A 20764-nucleotide genomic window follows, 5' to 3' on the forward strand; every position below is an offset into this window, starting at 1 on the left:
CCCCCCCGGAGCTGACCCGGGGGTGCTCCTCTCTGCCCTGCGCCCGCCCCGGGTGCTGCCGCCAGAGCCCACCAGAGGACGGGGAATGGCAAGGCAGCGTTCCCTCTCCCGGGCACTATGGCATTCCCCAGCCTGTAGAGGGGCCAGGGTCTCCTCCTCCTCCTCCTCCTCCTCCTCCTCCTCCTCCTCCTCCTCCTCCTCAGTATGAGATGCCACCAACAAAGCACACAGACCGCTGCGGAGGAAAGCCCTCCTCTGCCCGACAGCCACGCCAGACCGGAGAGCAGCACTTACTCTACATAGTAGACACCATATACGGGATCCTCAATTTTCTCCCAACCAGCAGGCAACTCTGCAAATAGAAAAAAGCATTACTGAAGCCTCCAGGGCAGTTCTTTTCGGACAGGTAGCTGCTCCTGCTCGGCATGCAAAACTCACGGGTGGCTCAGACTTCGCTTTGAACGCTTTTTCAGAACGATGCATCCTCCTTTGAAAGGCTGGCATAGCACGGCACCAACATCATAGCCCGTCCTACCTGTGCCGGGTTAGCGAATCCGCGGGCAGATGCCCGTGCCAGTCAGTTTTAGATTTGCTTTTTGCATTAAATAAACGAATGATCAATAAATTTCCTTTCCGGGAGTGCCTCGAGTACCCTCCTGGTTTGACCTCCACGGGCAGAGTGGCCCCGGACGGAGCCCTGCAGTGGAAGCCGATGCAGGCAACAGGCCAGAGGCACTTCAATGCAGCACCTGAAGATGGGTGAGATTATGGCAAGTAATCGTAGCACTTCGTAGAAATCGTAGAAAGGGACTCCTTTCTTCGGGATTTACACTGCACCGCTCAGCCCCGAGCCCAACGCAAAAGCACATCTTGAAACGGGACAAAGTGAGTTTAAGGTAAAGGGAATCCACCCAAGCGGGGCTGGCGCACGCAGATGTACTTCACTGCATAGCACTTAATGTAAAAACACATATTGCCATAAGCACGTGTAACAGAGAGTTCTTTTTTTAATTAGCACAATTAACAAGAAACGGTTCTGAGGATGAAATTAACATTTGGAAATATATCCACTTTTGTTCCTGTTGATTTTCTAGACTGCACATAGTACTTTAACTGTAATTAGTGAATGTAATAAAATCTCTTCAGCATCCAACCGCGGGTTATTAAAGCTGTATGTATTACTTAAGGGCCTGATCCTTGTCCCACTCATCTAAACGCAATTGGCTGTGGGTACTGAAATAATCATCCTATTAACAATAGAGAGTGGTGTGTTTGTGTAACACTGTGAACCAACTCAAAAGAAGGTTCCACCACGCTATGGGCTGTGCAAGTGTGGTACTATGGAATCTGCAAATTCATTTTTTAAATAATAATAATAATAATAATAACAACAACAACAACTTTGTCAGATAACACAAGTTCAAATACTGCACGCAAAATAATTCCTCAAAATTTACCACTAAATTCACAAGACTGATAGCATGTGATCAATGTTTGTTTATTATCAAATGAAAGATTCATTTTCATTAATGGCATCAATTACTGAGCCAATACAATCAATAATGGTCCACCAATTAGAATAAGTGTAACTATTTAGTTCGGCATGTAGAGACTTCAGCTATGTTGCCATAAGGATAGAAATAGCCCCAGACTGGAGATGTACAGAATCTATACGAACACACGTGGACTAATTACTCAAAGTTTATGTTTGTGTTCAGAATTGGCTGGAGGTCAGATGAACCCCATTTGCATGGGTTTTGCTCCACATGTCCCTCATTTGCAGATACAAGGTAGGGTTTCCATTCTTATCGTGATTTTATCCTGATTGGGTTTAACATCTTTGGATTCCTTGAGACATAAGCAATTAAATGCAAGCCAGTGCTAACTTTTGGGCATGAAAATACTCCACAATTTTATTAGCAGATCGAGCTGAAAGGAACGCTTCAGAAACAGGCAATTCCTTTACACCGTGCAAGCGTACGTGAGAAAAAGGCAGAAAGCTAAAGGCCAACCTTGAAAGCCTTCTCGCAAAGGGAACCCTCAGGTTTGCAAAGGAGTCCCATGTGGTGAGAACACTGTGGGAGCGGCTTAAAGAGTTTCAGTGCAATTAAATTAAGACCTAGCATGCAATCAGGAAAATCACAAGTTGTGGCAGCCATTTAATTCTTTGCACTAGGGTGAAAGCAGAATGGTAAAGAGACCAAGCTGGGGGTGGAAGGAAAATAAAAAGCGAATGAGGGAGAGGAGAAGTAATGAACAAATGCCTTAAAATGAGTTTTGTACATTTTTTCCTGCTAAATAATCTTTTGTCTATTTTGGACGATTAAGTGGTTTTCATTTTTAAAGTTTAAAAACTTTTTTTTTTTTGCTTTTCTTCTGTTCACAAAAGGTTTTGTTATTAAGTTTTATTTTTTCTTTTCTTTTAAAATATTTTCACAGGTCAGAAAACCAGCACTTTCCTAACCCCCAAAATGGTGCTGTGCCAAAATCCTTCCGGTTTTCTATCTCTGCAGCTTTCCACTTAAGGAACACATTTCTGTGTTTTCGGAAGAAACAATACACAAAACTGCAGCTTTCAACACATCATTTGTTGATTATGTAGATGCACTTTCAAGACCTCTGAAATTTCCCTAAAGCAAAAGGCAATATTCTCCATAGCCACGTTGCACAGCCTAGCTTCTTAGTGGCTTTAAATTATTCATCTCCCTTCTCTACCTCTCCTGCCAAACTGAGGATGACCCAGAGCATCAGATTTTATCACAAATATAAGATTCCCCAAAACATTTTGCATCATTAGGAGCCTGAATAAGCCATACGGTTTCTATTTTGGTACATCCATCCAGCACTCTGCAGTCTCAGAGCATTTGTCAGCAGGTAAATTCAATGGAAAAATACCCAATTTTACATTTTAAAGCCTGGGGTAAATACCTACTGAGATGCTCTTGGTTAGCATCTTACCCTACGGAGGGGGAAACCGAACTTCTCCAGCCACCGGGTATTTTAGTTGTACCCATGCAACACCATAAAGGAGCTGGAGAGGACTTCAATATACCGAGCTCTTACTGCTCCCTGTGAGGCCAAGAGGATCTGCCCAAATATATCAAATGGATGTCAAATTCTACTCCAAAGATTAATTTTTTGTGTCCTTCATATAACCTTCTGTTAAAAGAGAGGTGATCTATTACTCCATATTCAGTCCACCTCTTAGGAAGGCAAGAAGTTGGGCAAATGCTTCAAGTTTTCATTTTCTTACATTTACAAAAGAAACTGTTGAGAAGCTAAGGAGCTAAATTCCTGGCAACAACCAGTGTATACTAATCACGACGACGGTTAGTGACTAGGCCGTAGTTTTCATGCCCCCTCCCTAACGGTGCTGTAACCAACTGAGCCATTTGAAAATGACTTTCTTTACACTGCAACATTTGCAAATCTCAGCAGCGTGTCGATGGGCTGTGAGCTCAATAAAGCTTATCTGCATTAAAACAAAGGAAACATCTCATGATGTTCCAGCAAAACACTTGTGCAGGTAAGTGCCTGCAGAACTGGGGTCAGGCTTATCAATTAATGAGTTTCTCTGCACCTATTTTTTCAGCTCTTCTGGTCTTGCACCAGATCCTGATATCAAAGTGAAAGAAGGGAACATTTCCATTTCATTATTGCCTCTGAATTTGCTCTGAATTTTTTGACCTCTCTCTTATTTTAAGTCACCCTTTGTGAAGACCTTCCTGAGAAATCTTTGCAGGCTGTTGGTATGCATCCACTTACTTCTGATGTTTCTTGGTCTGCTGCTGATTATTTGTGTGGGCTGCGCATAATGCTAACGTACCGCTAAAGCGACTGCGTTCTTCTTTAAATTGTCATTTCTTTCAAATCCTTGCAGTAAAAGAAGTTAGGACTCCAACATTATTCCAGGCGTATTATCCAGAAGAGCAGTTCCTGGAGTAGTGTTAAAAGTCCACGCAATAGCTGTGGGCTGCTGATGCCGTATCGGTCACCCAGAAGCGGGAGGCAGAATACACTTACTCGCAAGTCATTACAGAAACCAGAGGTTAATTCTCTGGTAATACAATCCTCCAGTACGCAGAACTATAAACTGTAAATACAGTCCTTTTTAAAAGCCATAATAGAGCGGGTGGAAATAAAATCCTATGCAGCCTCTTCTGCCTTTCAGCTTTCCAAGTGCACTAGAGCATAGCTGAACAGAAATAACCACTACCTCCACCATCAGTACAAACGGAATGAGCACTGCTGAGATTCCATATCAAGACAGCATTCTTCACACAAAGATGCAGCAAATAAAAGTGTACCACATCATCGAAAATCATCTGTTTACAAAATCACCTACTGAGGCAAAATTTTCAGCTGTTTCATTCACAAGCTCAGCAGAAGCATTGTATGTGATACTCTCAACTTTCTAAATCACACTTTGCTTCTCTTGGCTGGGAAATGTATTCGGCCCCAATGAAAAAACACCATCAGCTACTTGATTTCAACTTTGGCACCTGTAAGCTTTCCCCCGGAGCCAGTGGTGCCCAGGGAAAATCCCCTGACTTTTGCATGGTCCAGGAGGAAGCAACTTTGAACAAACTTTGCAAGATCAAGGCCCTGCAGCTCGCTTCAAACCCTGGATCAGTAAGAAAAACACCGTGGATCTGAAGCTAAGGGGAGATTAATGCTTTGTGTGCTAGGGAAGTTCGGCTGATAAATTAGGCTTGTTGAAATAATAATAATAAAAAAAAAAAAACAAAATACAGAAAGATGCAAAATGATACAAAGGCGAAAGTAAGTAATTAAAGGCTTAAAACAGTGCAGTTGAAGGCAAACATCAAAACGAGAGATGGATGATTTACCTAGTTCACTGTCCAGTTCCTCCGTGTGTACCCCTTCTTCTCCAAGGGAAGAGCAGTAAATGAGACAGAAAAAATTAAAAGAAAATTTCAGATACCAGCACCAAGCAAGAAATTCCCTACAGCAAACAGCAGAACCGGCACTAATGTTCTACAGACCGAGCCCAAGCTTTCCACTTATCGCTCTTTAGTGCTCAGAATATTGATGGATCTGATGTAGATAAGGAAAGAACTGGTTCTTGCATTCTCAAAATATCTGTATCAATTGACTACTTCCATGCCACAGTTTGATACGGCAAAGTAATGCATTTGTGGTGTTCTCACTGTTGCGAAGCTTCTCTGTCAGATCGGAATGGTCCGACCTTCACAATCTGTCCTGTAGACACATGGATCTATCGGCAGGCCAGACCTGAATGCTAATGAAGAAATCTTGAGAGGAAACCCTTGCATCTAAATAAGAACTAACGTAGCAAGGTTTTCAAGAAAGTACCTAAATTTATGTGCATAAAAGGTCCAATTGACTTCACTGTAACTACTCCGATGATTTAAGACAGGCATGAAGCAAAGCGCCTTGTTTAACTGGAGACAAAGGCCCACACCGAAGTCCAGATGCACTGGTGAGGCACATACAGGAATGCACCAGTTTTAGTGGGGCACCTGGGACAAAGATCACATAATTTTTCAAACACACAAAGCCATCAATATTCACTGTTGCTCCATTTATCATTATCTGCTCCATATTCATAAGTTAACAGTGACACAGATGATTAAAGTATTGCTTAGCCTATAAATAATAATAATGCAGTCTGAAAATGAAGGATGATGACAAAACCTGAGTAAAGATGGTAAAAACAATCTCGGACCTAATACAGTAAAGTATAAGCCACATAAATGAATGACAGAAGCAAACGGAAGATGTAGTGTCACAGCATCGCTTTTGAAAATTTGGACACCTAAAAAACCACTTCCATGACCTGTTTGCTATGTATTCTACCAAAACAGTTGTTTCAGACCATTAGCGCGAAATATGAATTGCGATTGCCTTTGATAGCCCGAACAACTGGAAACGACCAAAAATCTCGTTAGGGACATGTATCCTGACGAATTAAAAACACAAGGCAACGGCGCCCAAACGAATCTGAAACGACATCTGACATTTATACAAAACCCACAAACAGGATGGGATCGAGCCTGAAAACTCACGCTCACACACACACAACAAACAAAGCGGAGGAGTCCCACTGACTCCAGTGGAAATACTCCCAACGGTGACCCTTGCCACAAGTGTCCAGCTTCTACGAGGTAGTAAAAAGAACCTGCTCTCTCCTTCGCGCTCATGTTGTTTTCTGAAATATAATTATTCTTATGTGCAAAGCAAGATCAGAGCAGCCAAACAAAACAGCCCAGTGCACTGCTGTATTTATGAAGCAACTGGTTTAACTACTGAATGTTAAAAATATTCATTAATGAGCGACTTAGTGAATGAAGTGAAGGGGTGTGGGGGAAGATGAAATTCGCTAATTTTAAGGACCTGATGCACAAAAATGCCACTCCTCTACAAAATTACGAACTTAATGAAATAGAAAAAAATTACCCAGCTGTACGTTTCTAATCCCAATTACAAATAAATTATCCCAATGCTTGTTCTATAACGGCTGAGAAGACAAGAGGTTTGAAAGACCTCTCCCTTCTGTGAGGAGACTCAAAACTGTTTAATGGAGGAGCTCAGCCCCCCGCTGTTGGCTTATCCTCCCGGCTGCTCCCGGCACAGCCCGAGCCACGCTGACCCACAGCGGCACTGGCTGCTCCTTCGCCTCGCCGGGGCCATCGACGAAGCGGGACTCTTACTGGTAGAGAAAGCCAGGACAGGAGCTGTGCTTCAGGGAAAACTACCCTCCGAAAGAGGAGAGCTTATGCTGAGACTTAGCAACCTCCTCTTTAAATTGCGGGCAACGCTGAACTGCAAGGAGGAGGGAGCCTTGCCTGCATAGGCTATTATTTAATTTTCTTCCAGTTCTGATTACCCACTGACATATCCATTTCTAGGCGCAGAGCAAGGACTTCCACTAATCCGGCTCCCTCCGCTCGCTCCTTACAGGTGACGCCGGTTGCCAGGGATCTGCAGCCGGCGTCAGCTCGGCACGCTCGGTTTTTACCGGGGCTTTGCACATCCTTGAGGTTTGAGGGTACGCTGCGTTGTGCACTAGGAAGATGGAGCTACCTGCTCCAGCACGGCAGCGAAGGCTGCACAGGCAAACTCTCACATCCTCCAAAATCTCACACGTGAAAGGATGCAGAGGTTGAAAAACTGCACGTGCAAAAATAGTAACAGCGGTTCTGGAGGCCAGGTTGGAACCTACCAGTGAAAAGGGACGGAGTTGATTCTTTTCTGAAATAAAATGGTAATTCTTGTTGAGCTGCCACACACCAGTAGGAGTTTAATCATATTATGAAAACTAATTTTACACGGACAGCATCAACACTGGTAAAAGTAAATCCTTCCATTTCTAAGATACGTCTACCATGATAGCATTGTGCTAGCCAAAATTATGCGTTAGAATACCATTACCTTTCCTGGTCTGTAGACCAAAATTTCCACACAGGTTTTCCCAAACTAAACGTTATTTTCATCATGATTCCCTTTTTCTTCCAGCATCTCCTAGAGGATGCAGGGAAAGAATCTCCTTTAACAGTCCTGCATTTGGCTGCTCTAAATTGGACAGTGGCTTGCATTTCCAACATCTCAAGGAATACAAAATCACCTCAGTGTAAATTTTCAGCGGCAAAAATCTACACTTTCAAAGGGAATTTGTTCTCAGCAATCATAACACTAAGTCGACTGTCAGAATTTAACAGTAGAAGTGAAGCAATTGAGTTATTTCCGCTCAAACAAGTAAATAACAACATAACTCTTTCAATTCATGTAAAGCGGGTGGTTGAAGCGTAACACAATGGAGCACGCAGACTCAGTTGCTTTCCTCCTACACAGCGATCCGAGGAGCAAACACGGTAAAAAACTTTGAGTCTTGTTCAACGTCAGCGACTATTCAAATGCCTTTGCAAAAACAGAGCCCCCTGACTTCGAGCACTTCTTTGATTTTTGTTATATGTTCTTCCATCTCAACTGTTGTCTTACATACACAGACAGTGATTTTACGACAACATAATGGATATTGACTCTACGCACTTACTAATAAACTTTTTTTTTTTTCAAGTATTTCTGAACACCGGTTATTGGAAAGGGTAAAAGGAAAGGAAGCAAACCACCTAGAAACGGACCAAACACATTATTATTTCACTATTTTCAGTCTCTTACCATCATCTTCACATTCTTCTAGAGGCTTCTGCTGTTTGTTCAGGCACCGTGGATCTAGCCAAGATGTTGTTTTTGTGTTATGGCTGGAAACCAAAAATGGAAATACGACCTTTGTTAACAAAGCAGAGCTGAAGTATCAGTGACATAGAAATATACATCCTCTTTATTATTCAACAGACCTGAAGGCATACTTTTGCTTTAGAGGAAACGGCATTACAATTTGATGTTTTGCAAACTAGTCTACCAGATCACAAGAATCTTGGCACTGAAAACACAAAGGTGAAAAGTCAAAATATATAAATGGGCATTCCTGACTGGAAGGATGCATGTGAAAGCTGTAATACTATAATATTAATTTCCAAGCTTTTGTCTTTGGTGGTTTGTTTCTTAATTCCAGGAGCTGTCTCTGAGCCATTTGCCTCCTGATGAAAAGACAGAAGTTTCCCTTTCTCCCTAACCCATGCAGAGAGCACTGTTCCTGCAAAAGACCTTGGCCATTTGTCTAGATTTGACCCAAGCATTAGTCAGAAAGAAAACTTCCAGTGAAAACTTTTTAATTACACAAATAAAAATGTTCTGTCAAAGCCTTTGATGGAAGTCGAACAGCTTTACTTTCAACTCTTCCTATCTACAAGTCCCCTGACAGCATCGTGATGCCAGTCCCAGCAGCGAAGGCTGCATAGTAAACAGGCTTAAAATACATTTTCTAGAAATTATTTTCTCCCATTATTTCATTTGCATACGGAGACAATCTTGTAATGTAATGCCTCTTCTACAACCTGATGTCATCTTAGACATAACGCGCAAAGATAGCCCTCCACTCCCTGAGGTATCATTTATCTCGCTTAGCCTTTAACGCTGCTTAGCACTTTTAAGTGTCAATACCACAGTAATGCTATTTACTTCTCCTTCAAGGTCTCAGAGAGGTTTACAAACTTAACCTCGGCCTCACAAGTCTCACCTAGCTGTAAATGCTGTAATGAGGGCTACGGTCCCTGAGGAGCTAACGACTGACCAGCAAACTTACTTTTTATTGCAAGACGAAGGGACTGCCCTACCCCTAGGATCTGAGCGCGTAAATAAAAAGTCCTTGTTTTACACATCCTGCTACCCAGCCCTCCCAAGGCAGGATGAGCAAATGCATTTAATACTTTTGTATGCTTCAGAGCAATTAATTGCCAACCAGAAAACTGAATGGCAGAAATTCAGCAAGTAAGGCAAATTAACAGCAATAAAGCAGAGGGGTTCCGCCAACTTATAAATAAGAAGGTGTATAGTCTAGCTGAGAAAGAGGGTGATGAGAGGAGAGCAGTGCAATATTTGCATATTTCTTGCAACTTTGTCTCGCTCACCAAAGGCTCACAACAGCGTTGTTTGCTGAGGCACAGAAAATTTAGCGCAACACCTTTCAGATCACAGACTCAGAGGGACAGAATTGTGTTAGACCCGTAACGTGCATAGATCTACACGCAAGGTAGTGAGGGACTGGGATGCTCTGGGTAATGAAATTCCTAATTAAAGCACCAGAGAAACGTATCTCAAGAGCCAAATTGCTTCAGCTACAAGCCATTCGGATCGGTTACCCGACACCGTGGCAGCGCTGGCCCCACCGGACCTGTGCTGGTTCTGCGCATGGAGCTCAGATGTTCCCGTACTGTTCCCTTCAGCACCCTGACTTGATAACCCCAAGTGCTGTAGATGATGGTACAGACATCAGAGCCAGCTTGGGTCCACACAGCTCATTAGCTTGCTTCTCTTAATTTGATACAAATCAGGCTAAATTGTTTCTAGGCTCAGCGTGTCCTTAGAATTAATAGAACTGCAGTCATTCAGTGCTGCATCCACACTAACACGTTCTTGCACAAAATCACCCCCTATGCCTACGTATCCTCAGAATGGTCAATCTGCACTGCAGGGAAGGCAGCAGTTGGTGTGCCACCACATTTTCACGTCAGACAGACGGCGGTGTATGCCGGCTACATTTTCCCCCCACGTATATGATTCTCCCGCAAAAGGTCTAACAAATAATTTCAGGTGCTGCGGTGCTGCATCGCTGAGAGAGGATATAGCAGCGATGGGGATGGCTTTGGGGGAAACTGGTGGCAGCAGCGGAACCCCTTGCCGAAGCACCCGTAAGGAAGGACAGCAGGGGCCCATGCGGGGATGAAAGGGAGCAACCGGCTGCTCGGGCAGCATTTAGCGCTCATCATCCGTCCTCCTCCGGGGAGGAAAACGGCAGGCTGGATGGGATACTACTCAGGCGGCGTTATGTACATTAAAGCCAGAAAGTGCGTCAAAGAATGAGGCACCCTGAGGACATAACGAGGGGCAGAATACAGTGTTCGGGATAACGAACACATTTCGGTTTCACCTGATACGCAGCTGATGAGAATGTGCGTTGTGCCTTCTCGACTGTGGCTTACCCTAGGGGGTTGGTGGAGCCTCGCCGGGTAATTGAAAGCACCCGGAAAACAGCCTTTTTTACAGCCCTTTGCCAGATGCTGTGGTGCTCCCAGTCCTCCCAGCTCCTCGGATCTTCTGGCACCCTTCTCTGATGAGCTCCCCCCGCCCTTGTAGCTAAGGGAAAACCTGCTCTGATGAACCTTTCCGTGGCCCTCTCCAAACGTTCCCTCTCCTGATGACGGAGCAGGACTGTCCCCCTCGCTGCCTCAATCCAGCATGATTCTCCGGAGTACCGGAGGGGCCTTAGCAGAGGAGGTTCTTCTGTACTACCTGGCCACTGGCTTCTGGTACAGAGACAGAGGAGCTCAGTTTCCAAGACCGAATTAAACAGACCATCAAATCCAAAATCAATTCCTCGCCCCCCTCCTCTACTTAGGCAGCTAAGAGCTTGAGTTTCAAAAGCTAATCGAGTTTTAATGTCTAGCTAAACTCTGTGCAAGAAATCTCTTCCACTAACAGGTCCCATTTTATAAGTTACTCCAATCTCAATAAATCTAGACAAGTATAATTAGAGACTATTATTTATGGCATGAAAAAAATCAATATCGTCATAAAACTGCTGACAGCCCTCAGCTCTTAGCCAAAGACTGCAGAGCACGAGGTACTTCTTTTCCAAACTCACGGTGCCTACTCTGCACTGAGCTATGCCTTCTGCAAACCGCCGCAGCATGTTAACATGTTTGGCCCATTTGCTCTGACGAGAGGACAACACACGAAGTCCGTTCCCGGGCTCTGCTGCCGCCCCAGCACGTGACCGGAGGAATTCTCTCTGCTGCATTATGCACAGAGGCGGCTCCAGAAATGAAGTCTCGGCCCTTTCAATTAGGAGCTTTCATTCCATCCGTGAAAACAACCGGCCCATATTTTATAAGTGTCTGTTGCTTTTGTAACCACCCTCGTAAAACAAGTAATTCCCTCTGCCTTTGAACTCAGGAGTAATTTGGATGTTAATCCCATCAGGAAATGCAAAACCCCTTCAGAAGCAGTAAAGAACTTACAGCTCTGCAACATAACTGTATACACTAAATATTTAATACACACACATCCACACAAAACGCATCCATGGAGGTTTACTAATGCCCAGAGAGAGAGGGAGAGAGATGGAATTAGAACAACAAAAATGTGCTTTACTCTATAAAATAGACTTCTCCGTTCTCAGTGTAGGCCATCTCCCAGTTTTCCGGCAGAGGACCTAGGTTATCCTCGGCAGAAGGAGGTAGGTATTGAGGGAGGTTCTGAGATGGTTCCGTGGTGGGAACGTTGGTGTGGCTATCAATCGCGGACGGTGGGGCTGTCTCTCGTACGAGATGCGTATTATGCTCGTCTTGGTCACCACACTCTGCTGTAGAACAAACAAGCACAAATAAAATTGAAAATTAGGGTTTTTGTTTTTTTTTTTTCTCCTCCCATTTGCTTCTCCAGGTTTATCCTTGTGGTTTTCCTTTCCTTGCTTTTTAATTTGCGAGTCACAGCAACAGACAGACCGAGGGCAGAGACTCTGCAGTGTTTTTGCCAGCAGGGATGAGCTTGCTTTGCCCACGCGCGCTCTGCCAGCCAGACCCTCGCCAGCGCAAAGCAGAAGCTGTGATCAACGACTGCCCGCGCTCTAACGGGCCCTGCTGAGGTACCAAAGTCTTCCAAGCTGTCCGAGGCCAGGGCTCGCTGATGTAGATGAGTTCAACGAGCTTCTGAGCAGGCTTACAGCTTCACTCCCGCGGTGCCCGTTGTGGGACAGGGATTAGGAGAATAAAATTTCCTGTTTGAAGAATGATCAAAAGGGAAGATTTTTACAAGTGCGGAAGGTAGCCAGAAGCTCAAAGGCAACAAGCTAATGGTGAACGTCTTTAGCGCAGTGCATTTTTTCAAATTAAAAATTAAAATGAATGTCAGCACAACACCATGTGTCCACACGTTGTTGCTCACCAGTGCCTGTTCTCGCTGTCTGAGGAGGTTTATTCCACGGCTCATCACTGTATCCTTCCAGTCAAAGTCACTCAGGAGTATTTCATTATGCATCTGGCCCTTCTCCCTCTAAGGAAACCTTTCCGACGCTTACATCCATGCAATTTTGAGCTGTATCCATGAAACAGTGCTGCTCGTCCCCTCCACCCCTAATCACAGGAAATGTTCTCCACAAACCAGGTCTGTGCCCCTCACTCCTTCACAGAGAGGTTTTGGCAACAACAGACAAATTGTAAAATCACCCCTGTGTCTACCAAAGAGATTTTCTCTATTTGGTTCTTGAAGGTGTTGAAAATTTATGGCGGTACCTCCAAATCACCTGAGACCACCAGTCTCCAGTACATGTGGCACGCAACACACTGAGCGAAGTACAGAGAGATGAGTGTCACACTCCACCAAGTCCCCAGGCGGGGACTGAAAGGGCTTCACAGCCGGGACCTCGCCCCCACCACAGACCTCCTCATCTCTCAGCCCACAGCCTTGGGGTTTTTTTTTGGGAGGGGTTGTTAAGTGCAGCTCCCGTGCTGCTTCTAGTCTGTGTGCTGCCATTACAAACGGACACCATATTGAAAATAATAAACTAGGAGAAGAGGGAAGAAAAAGATGTAGACTATACCAGTACCCTCCGCTGGCTGCTTTCTAGCCTTCCTGGCGGTCGATATTTTTTGGTAGAAGATGACAAGATAAAAGAAGCATGAATGAATCACTGCCAGCTTAAGACTGCGAGTGTAAACATGCCAAAGTCTGGAAAACACAAGTCACCAGGAGGTCTTCTAAGGAAGCAGGAGCATTTTAATACGGCCAGCACACTTACATGCGAAATAAGCACAAGGAATCGCTTTGGTATATGAGAAATAACTCTTTTCTTGATTCTGTGCCCATTTAACGGAGGCAAGGGGCCAGGGTGCGATAACGTTGTGACAAATGACCTCCATCTTCCAGTATTTCATCTTGTGGAGAAAAATAAGGAGGAGAAATGATGCTCGAGTTAGTTCAACTGTTAGACCAAACAGAGGGCACCAGCTTCCTCCCAAAATCAGAACCTGTGACAAGGGCTGAGGTTGTTGCCGTGTCACAACACGTGAGAAACCAGCCCGAACGCAAAACTTTGTAAAGGAGCCGGTAAGCAGAGGCAGAAACTCCAGCCTGGGGAGGATCAGGCCAGCCAGGAGTGATTTGGGTTGGAAATATGTAACAGGCAGCAGCCAAACCGAGCACAACCCTCAAAGCTGTTTGACAGTTTGACCCAGAGAGGGCCAGAACTAAATCTCAGCCTAAATCCCTTTAAATCTCTATACAGATGTTGGTGCCAGGACTTTGGCAGGTAGGAAATGGCATGACAGCTCCTACGACCCAGGAGAGGCCGGGAAGGGAAATTGTCACGGTGATAGGAAGTGATCAGAGGACAAAGGACCTAGTGCCGGTGACTGTGAGCACCCACAGCAAGCAGCTGTGAAAGGCGTGAAGGTGTGGATAATGCTACTTGTGAAGTACCTACTTCAAAGGAGGGATGGAATCCAGAGGGGACCTTGACAGGCTTGAGAGGCAGGCCTGTGTGAACCTCCTGAAGTACAACAAGGCCAACTGCAAGGTCCTGCACCTGGGTCAGGGCCGTCCCAAGCACAAATACAGGCTGGGCAGAGAATGGATTGAGAGTAGCTCTGAGGAGAAGGACTTCGGGCTGTTGGTTGGCGAGAAGCTCAACATGAGCTGGCAATGTGTGCTCGCAGCTGAGAAAGCCAACTGCATCCTGGGCTGCATCAAAAGAAGCACGGCCAGCAGGGCGAGGGAGGGGATTCTGCCCCCCTATTCTGCTCTGGTGAGACCCCATCTGGAGTACTGCATCCAGCTCTGGGGCCCCCAACATAAGAAAGACATGGACCTGCTGGAGTGAGTCCTGAGGAGGGACACCAAGATGATCAGAGGGCTGGAGCACCTCTCTTACGAGGACAGGCTGAGAGAGTTGGGGTTGTTCAGCCTGGAGAAGAGAAGGTTCCAGGGAGACCTTAGAGCAGCCTTCCGTTACTTAAAGGGGGCCTAGGGAAAAGATGGGGAGGGACTCTTGATCAGGAAATGTAGCAATAGGGTAACAGTTTTAAACTGAAAGAGGGTAGATTTAGATTAGATATTAGGAAGGAATGTTTCCCTGGGAGGGTGGTGAGCTCCTGGCGCAGGTTGCCCCGAGAAGCTGTGGCTGCCCCATCCCTGGAGGTGTTCAAGGCCGGGTTGGACAGGGCTGGGAGCAACCTGGGCTGGGGGGAGGTGTCCCTGCCCATAGCAGGGGTTTTGGAACTCGATGATCTTTAAGGTCCCTTCCAACTCTTACCATTCTATGATTCTATGAAGATGAATTCAGTACTTGAAACTGAGCTGAGGAAGTAATGCTCTAAGCGCTAACAAATACTAGGATTGTGAACTAAGGGAAGAGCTCTTGCTCCTCAGAGCTTCGCAAACTTCCAGTTGATTTCTGTGGAAACTCAACCGATCTCCAATAGTATTGTGCTCTGCCTGTACAGCACTCATCTTTAGATTGCAAAAGTTTCCAATGGTCTTTTAGCCAATGCTTGATGGCCATGATGGGGCTGAGATCCGTGTTCTGCAGGACACAAGGCCTTCACAAAATAAAGAGCTTGCACCCATGCTTCAGACCTCCTTCCTGCAGCAAGCAGCTCTCAATTTGCTGGAAGGTACCTTGGAGAAGAGGACTCAGTAATTATATGTGACGGGTATCTCTAGATGCGAGGAACGGGAAAGGACAGCAACATATTTAGGAAGGAGCAATAATTAATTTCAAATGTAATCCTGGCTGAGCCATTTCATACTGCTTATAACTCAGCCATACCTCAACTCTTCCCTAAACTTTCTGCAACTAATGTAATTGAACTTTTCTCCAGTTTTTTCTCATCCAGCTCAATCCCACAAGGCCTTTTTAGAAGACACAACTGTGCATGTGATTGTCCACACCAGGACATCTGCCACTGAGGTGTTGTTGGCCAGTTCTGTCCAGGATTGACAGCTTTGCAGAAAATCTATTAAAAAACCCAAACCAACCAACCAAACAAACAAAAAAAGCCTTCCAACTCTGAAAATTCTGTGATTCTGTGAACCAACCAACCAAACAAACAAAAATTCCAAAAAATCCCCCTCCAAAAACCTTTCCCAGGTATCCTTACCGATGGACCACGATATTTTTGTTTTACCTGTGAAGCTACTGCTCATTTCAGGTACATCATCCTCTTCCTCATTCTCTGTATGCACTATGCCAGCATTTTGCATATCATTGTAAGACTTGGTTCGCTTCGGAGTCGACTGCTTGGAGCCGGACTGCAGGTTTTGCAAAGCATCGGTGGAAGTCACTTTCCCACTGAGGGGCTGGCTGGGAGGCTTGGGCGTTCCATAATAGTTACCTAGGCAATAGAAACACATTTGCATCTTCAAAAGGGAACAGTTTATAGCAGAGAGATTTCTATTTTATTTCATTTTCAGTTCTGTTAAAATCTCCGTCTCTCCCCACGAGTAAGTAAACAGATAAACTAACACGTGCCATTCCCATTTTTGGGGGCGCATATTACATCTCTAGAGCAGACATGGAAATATTTCTTGCCTTTTAAGTTATTCTCACTGAATCTAAAAGAAGCAGCAATGGTTGCATTGTTTAGGTGCACTGAGCGCACAAAGGCTAAAACAAAAGGCAGTCATGGTGAATAGCAAAACTTCATCTTGTTACATCTGAATTTCAATTAGTAGCCTTTTTACATGTGTGCACCCACACAATGCTGTGGCAGATCTGGAGTGAGCCCTGCAGAAAATAAAAAATTCATGACTGCTATCACCCAGAGCAGTGATGAAAGGCTCGACGGCCTGCTTTAATACACAGGTTCTGTTAGGGTGGATGTTGCACTTAAAAAGCCAAAACTATTCTCTCTCTAAAAGAAAACTTTGTCAAAGGAGAGAAGAGGAAAGGTACCACGTGGCACTGCTTTCTTCAAAGAGGAAACTCAGCAGTTGGGTTCAACTTGGGTAGAAGTGAACAACCAGATCTTAAAGCAAAACTCGAAGGGACAAAGACGCACCCACCGTTAGGCAAACACACAGCTCTTGGCAGCCCCCACCAGGTGGGATGCAAACAGTGCAGAGTGCTTGGGATGCTTCACTGTCATTTTAAGCGACCGTGGAAGAAATACAGAGTAAGTGCAGGTTCACTGCCGCCAGAAGCGCTTGGAGGTATTTCACCGTTCCTGTTTCGCTCCACCTTAAACACCACAGTAGCGCTTGACTTGCCCCGAAATGCGCCACAGGAGCCCCGGGTCTGGAACCCATTCCCGCAGCACGGGGCATTGTAGGAGTTCAGGCCTATCGCACGGGCGATCTTTAGCTTTTTATACAATGATCTGTGATACACAACACTTTTACGTAAAACTCCCCAAATTTTCCTTTTCAAGAATTATTATTAATTTTCATTTGCCACCTTCAGATTCCAAGGTGAACTTAAAAATTCTCCCTACATTCTCTAGCATGACAAAATATAAAGGATGGTCTCCCGTATAGCTTTGTATAAACCCACGTGGGGTGCGCACATACAGCTTCGATTGTGGCAGCAACACAAAATTCTTCTCTAAAACATACACATATATTTGATTACATTCTTCATCTACCTCCATAGGCTATGTATAATCTGAAAGCCTTATTTTTCAATTTTTCGGTACATAATTACATTATATATTTAATATCCATTCTCCAGAAAGTGTACCTGCCCCTTGGTTACCCCTGTTGCACTGGGTGGGAACCACACGCCACAGGCAGATTGTGCCAAGGCATCATCTGTGCTAAAAAAGAGGTGGTTTTTTTTTTTCCTTTGTCTTTATACATAGGCACGCGTATTTTTGTTGCAGAAGCCAACAACATCATTCATACACTGAGATATGAGGCTGAGTTTAAAGTTAGCCAAGCAGCTCTGCGCTGACCTGCCCCACCGCTGTACCCCGTAGTTCCAGCTCACCCAACGCATTTCATACTGCTCAGCCATCACACACTCGACGTTCCAAATGACGTATCCTTATTTCAGTTTGTTTATCTCAACTCCTGTTTAGCTGACCGACTTGCCTTCCCCATTAGATCATCTAAGTCCCTTACAACCCTGAAGCTGCGTGGGGGTGGGAGCTTTCGGGTAAAGCCACGGGGGTCGTGCGTATCTCAACACTCGCAGATGATCTCGACCTGCGACTCCAGAAGGTCTCTGGACACGTCGGGGGCAAGGGAGACCAGGAATCACCCTGGCTTGGGCCGGCAGAGTCCATCTGGGAAGACCACCGTGGACACACGTTGCTGTCTTTCCCCCTCACTGCCTTCCAAGAGGAGAAAAAGTCTTTCTTACGGAGCTGAGGCTGGAGAAGCCGGAGGAGCTCCTATCTCCACGCTTTTACAGGCGGAGTACTAGGACAGCAACACGTGCAGGTTTGTCTTAACAAGGTGTGTTTGAGCCTGTGTACAACATCGTGGATTCAGCTCCATAGAAGCAGCAACACTCCGCAACGCTTTCATCTTCTGTTCATCACTTCAGAATCTTAAATGCACATCGATGCATAATTTATAGGGAGAAGGAAATTACTTCTTCTGGAAAGAGCCTCTAATGGGGATGGAGGCTCCTCAAGCAGGTTGCAGTCTCTGCTAGGGAAATTATTCTTATGCTCTATATACTGCAGGACTATTTTATATAAAAAGAGGAGGAACGGGAGGGAGAGCGAGCGCAAAGGGAAAATAGAAAGGTAGGTGGGCAGAAAAAGGATAATCTACCCTGCCGCCATCCTATCCTCTTCGGCATTTCTCCTGCAGAATGCCGCTGCTTCGGGGGGTTGGGGTTTTTTGGTTGGTTGGTTGGTTTGTTTGTTTTTCCAGACAAAATGTCTGTTTTCTAAGGATGTTAACTGCTAAGCAGAGAGATCCACGTGTGTGCCACATACGTGAGAACTGCTTTTATTTATAGCACTGCGCATCGCTATTTTGTGCAAAATTTATTTCAGGTCTGTTGTAAACGGTTAAATCTTTTTGCGATGGATGCAACAAAGTAAGTGAAGGGGATATACAGATGTTGCTAGTGTGGATTTTGATTTCCCCTGGACAAGAACATAGATGTTACCAGCCCTCCTCCAATCACAGAGAAACATATGATTATATTGCTAAGATTTGTTCTTTTTCAGTTCCTGCAGAAACAGGCAAGGCCGGAGCTCCTAACAGCCCATGAAGAGCTGTTCCTCAGCAGAAAAACAGCCTTCTCCGAAGTATTTCAGATTTGCTTCCACCAAAATCATTAGTCGCTTTTCAAACCAGCCATGGTTGTTAGTACCGCTATTGGTGAATAATTACTTTCTACCAAGACAGTGTGCCGTCTCAGAGGGTCCCTACCAGGACACATGAACAAATACAAAGAGCAAATGCAAATTTGAAACAGAGTATGGCTCTGCACGTGTGGGAAATGCAGCCATTGGGGCTGAACTTGTCTTTTCCCTCCACAGGAGGCAGATTCAGCCTGAGCCAGTATTCCAAAAAAATCCCAGCTCTTCCTTCAGATTCACACAAGGACATACAGCTTTGGGAAACAACGCAGCTCACGATGAAAAACTGCAAATGGAAGGTCCGACCCAGCTTCCAGGTGACACGGAGAATGAGATACAATGGAAATACTCTCTTTTCCTCACGACTGCTGGACGCAGGCAGACCTATTTCTCTTCTCTAAGCCGTTCTTTTTGAAGACATGGCACGTGGGCCTGGGTGTGGGGGTAGACACACCATTAGGAGGGACTAACACTTAAAATTATCATCGAAACTCATGTTTAATCCTAGAAATTAGAAAGAGAAAATATTTACCCTGTGACTCAGAAATCCAAACGTGCACCATTAACAACTGGCAGTGAACAGCCCAGCAAGAGTTTTAAAACACTCAGACTCGACATTATGTGTTCAAATTAAATCTGTCAATGTTTATGAAAAACCATATATTTAAAAATATGCTTTAACAGTGTTTTGTGAGCCACTTGTAAGCCTAAAGAAGGGGCTAACTTCATAGCCAGTGTAATTTGTACTGAATATCCAATCAGCTCTAATTATTAACAGCATGTTACATGTGCATACACAAGCATCTGTCATCCCAGAGGATCCCAAAACATTTTCTAAAGTCAGCAGAGTAGTTACGGCAGGGCTCCCCGGGGCGCTGAGCTCCCCCAACGGCTCGGGTGCAGCTCTGCCAACCTGACGTGATGTCTCAAAGCTGGAAAAGAGCAGCCCGTCTCCCAGACGAGGGAGACTTCTTGACCAAGACAGCAGGAAGACCTCTCATTTTCCGGGGAAATGCCGGTTCTGAAGCAGCCGGCACGGCAGAAACGGCACTTTCCCTTCTCTGGTTCCTCTGGGAAGCGGGCTGCTAAGCTCTACCCTCTTCTCAATGGCATCTGGATCCTGCCCACAGCAACGCAATTAATAGCTAATAACAATGCGTTCACTCAGCAGATGCACACACCATTAACTGAATTCCTTGTCATCACCTTTCACTAACCCGTATTTTATTCAGTCCCTTGGTGCTTAAAACTTATTTAATCACAACCAAAGTTTGATGGCAGCTTTTGCAGCCAAAGCCATGACTTAATCCCTGCACTCTAAAGTGCCACTCAGGAGAGTGCACAAAAATAACAAGAATAATGAAAAAAGAAAACAGAATAGCTATTTGGAATGAATTGATTTCTTTTCATCTCCTTATCTCCAAGTGTCGGCAGCTTACACGTTTTAGCACCGTGCACAGTAATTAGACTTTGGTAGCAGCTAATCACAACAATAAGACAAGTTCTCATCATCGTAACACTTCTTCCTCTGCCAATTCAAGCAGTGATCATAATCAATGAAAGTAATCTACAGCAGCTTCTACTCTGTCCTGCAGCTGATGAATTAAAGCAACGCTGTCAGCCAAGAGAAGTTTCTTTTTAAGTTTTAGAAACCTAGCGGTAATGAAAAATTTGTCTTATATTTCAAAATAACAGAACACTCTTATTAAATACTCCCCTGATGGGCAGTAGATTCACAGATAACCTTAGGCTGTTTACGTGACGTGGAATTTGAAATGTAATTCACAAAAGCACACTAATTAGCTAGCCTCACGTAAACAACTGCGAACCTATTCCATAAAAAA

The 20764-nt window shown here is 44.8% G+C and overlaps 1 protein-coding gene across 1 annotated transcript in view; it reads right to left on the reverse strand.

Annotated features, from left to right (window-relative positions):
• MAGI1 (membrane associated guanylate kinase, WW and PDZ domain containing 1) overlaps positions 1 to 20764 on the reverse strand; it is a gene marked incomplete at its 5' end in the record, with an annotated part of 96052 nt that overhangs the window by 63867 nt on the left and 11421 nt on the right. The window contains 5 exons of the mRNA XM_082487900.1: positions 295 to 352; positions 4851 to 4889; positions 8164 to 8246; positions 11758 to 11968; positions 15789 to 15995. Of these exons, the coding sequence (XP_082344026.1) occupies positions 295 to 352; positions 4851 to 4889; positions 8164 to 8246; positions 11758 to 11968; positions 15789 to 15995 (598 nt within the window). The remainder of the gene's footprint in view (positions 1 to 294; positions 353 to 4850; positions 4890 to 8163; positions 8247 to 11757; positions 11969 to 15788; positions 15996 to 20764) is intronic.

Source organism: Vanellus vanellus, assembly GCF_965231255.1.
Source record: "Vanellus vanellus genome assembly, chromosome: 9".
In the NCBI taxonomy this organism is placed as follows: Eukaryota; Metazoa; Chordata; class Aves; order Charadriiformes; family Charadriidae; genus Vanellus; species Vanellus vanellus.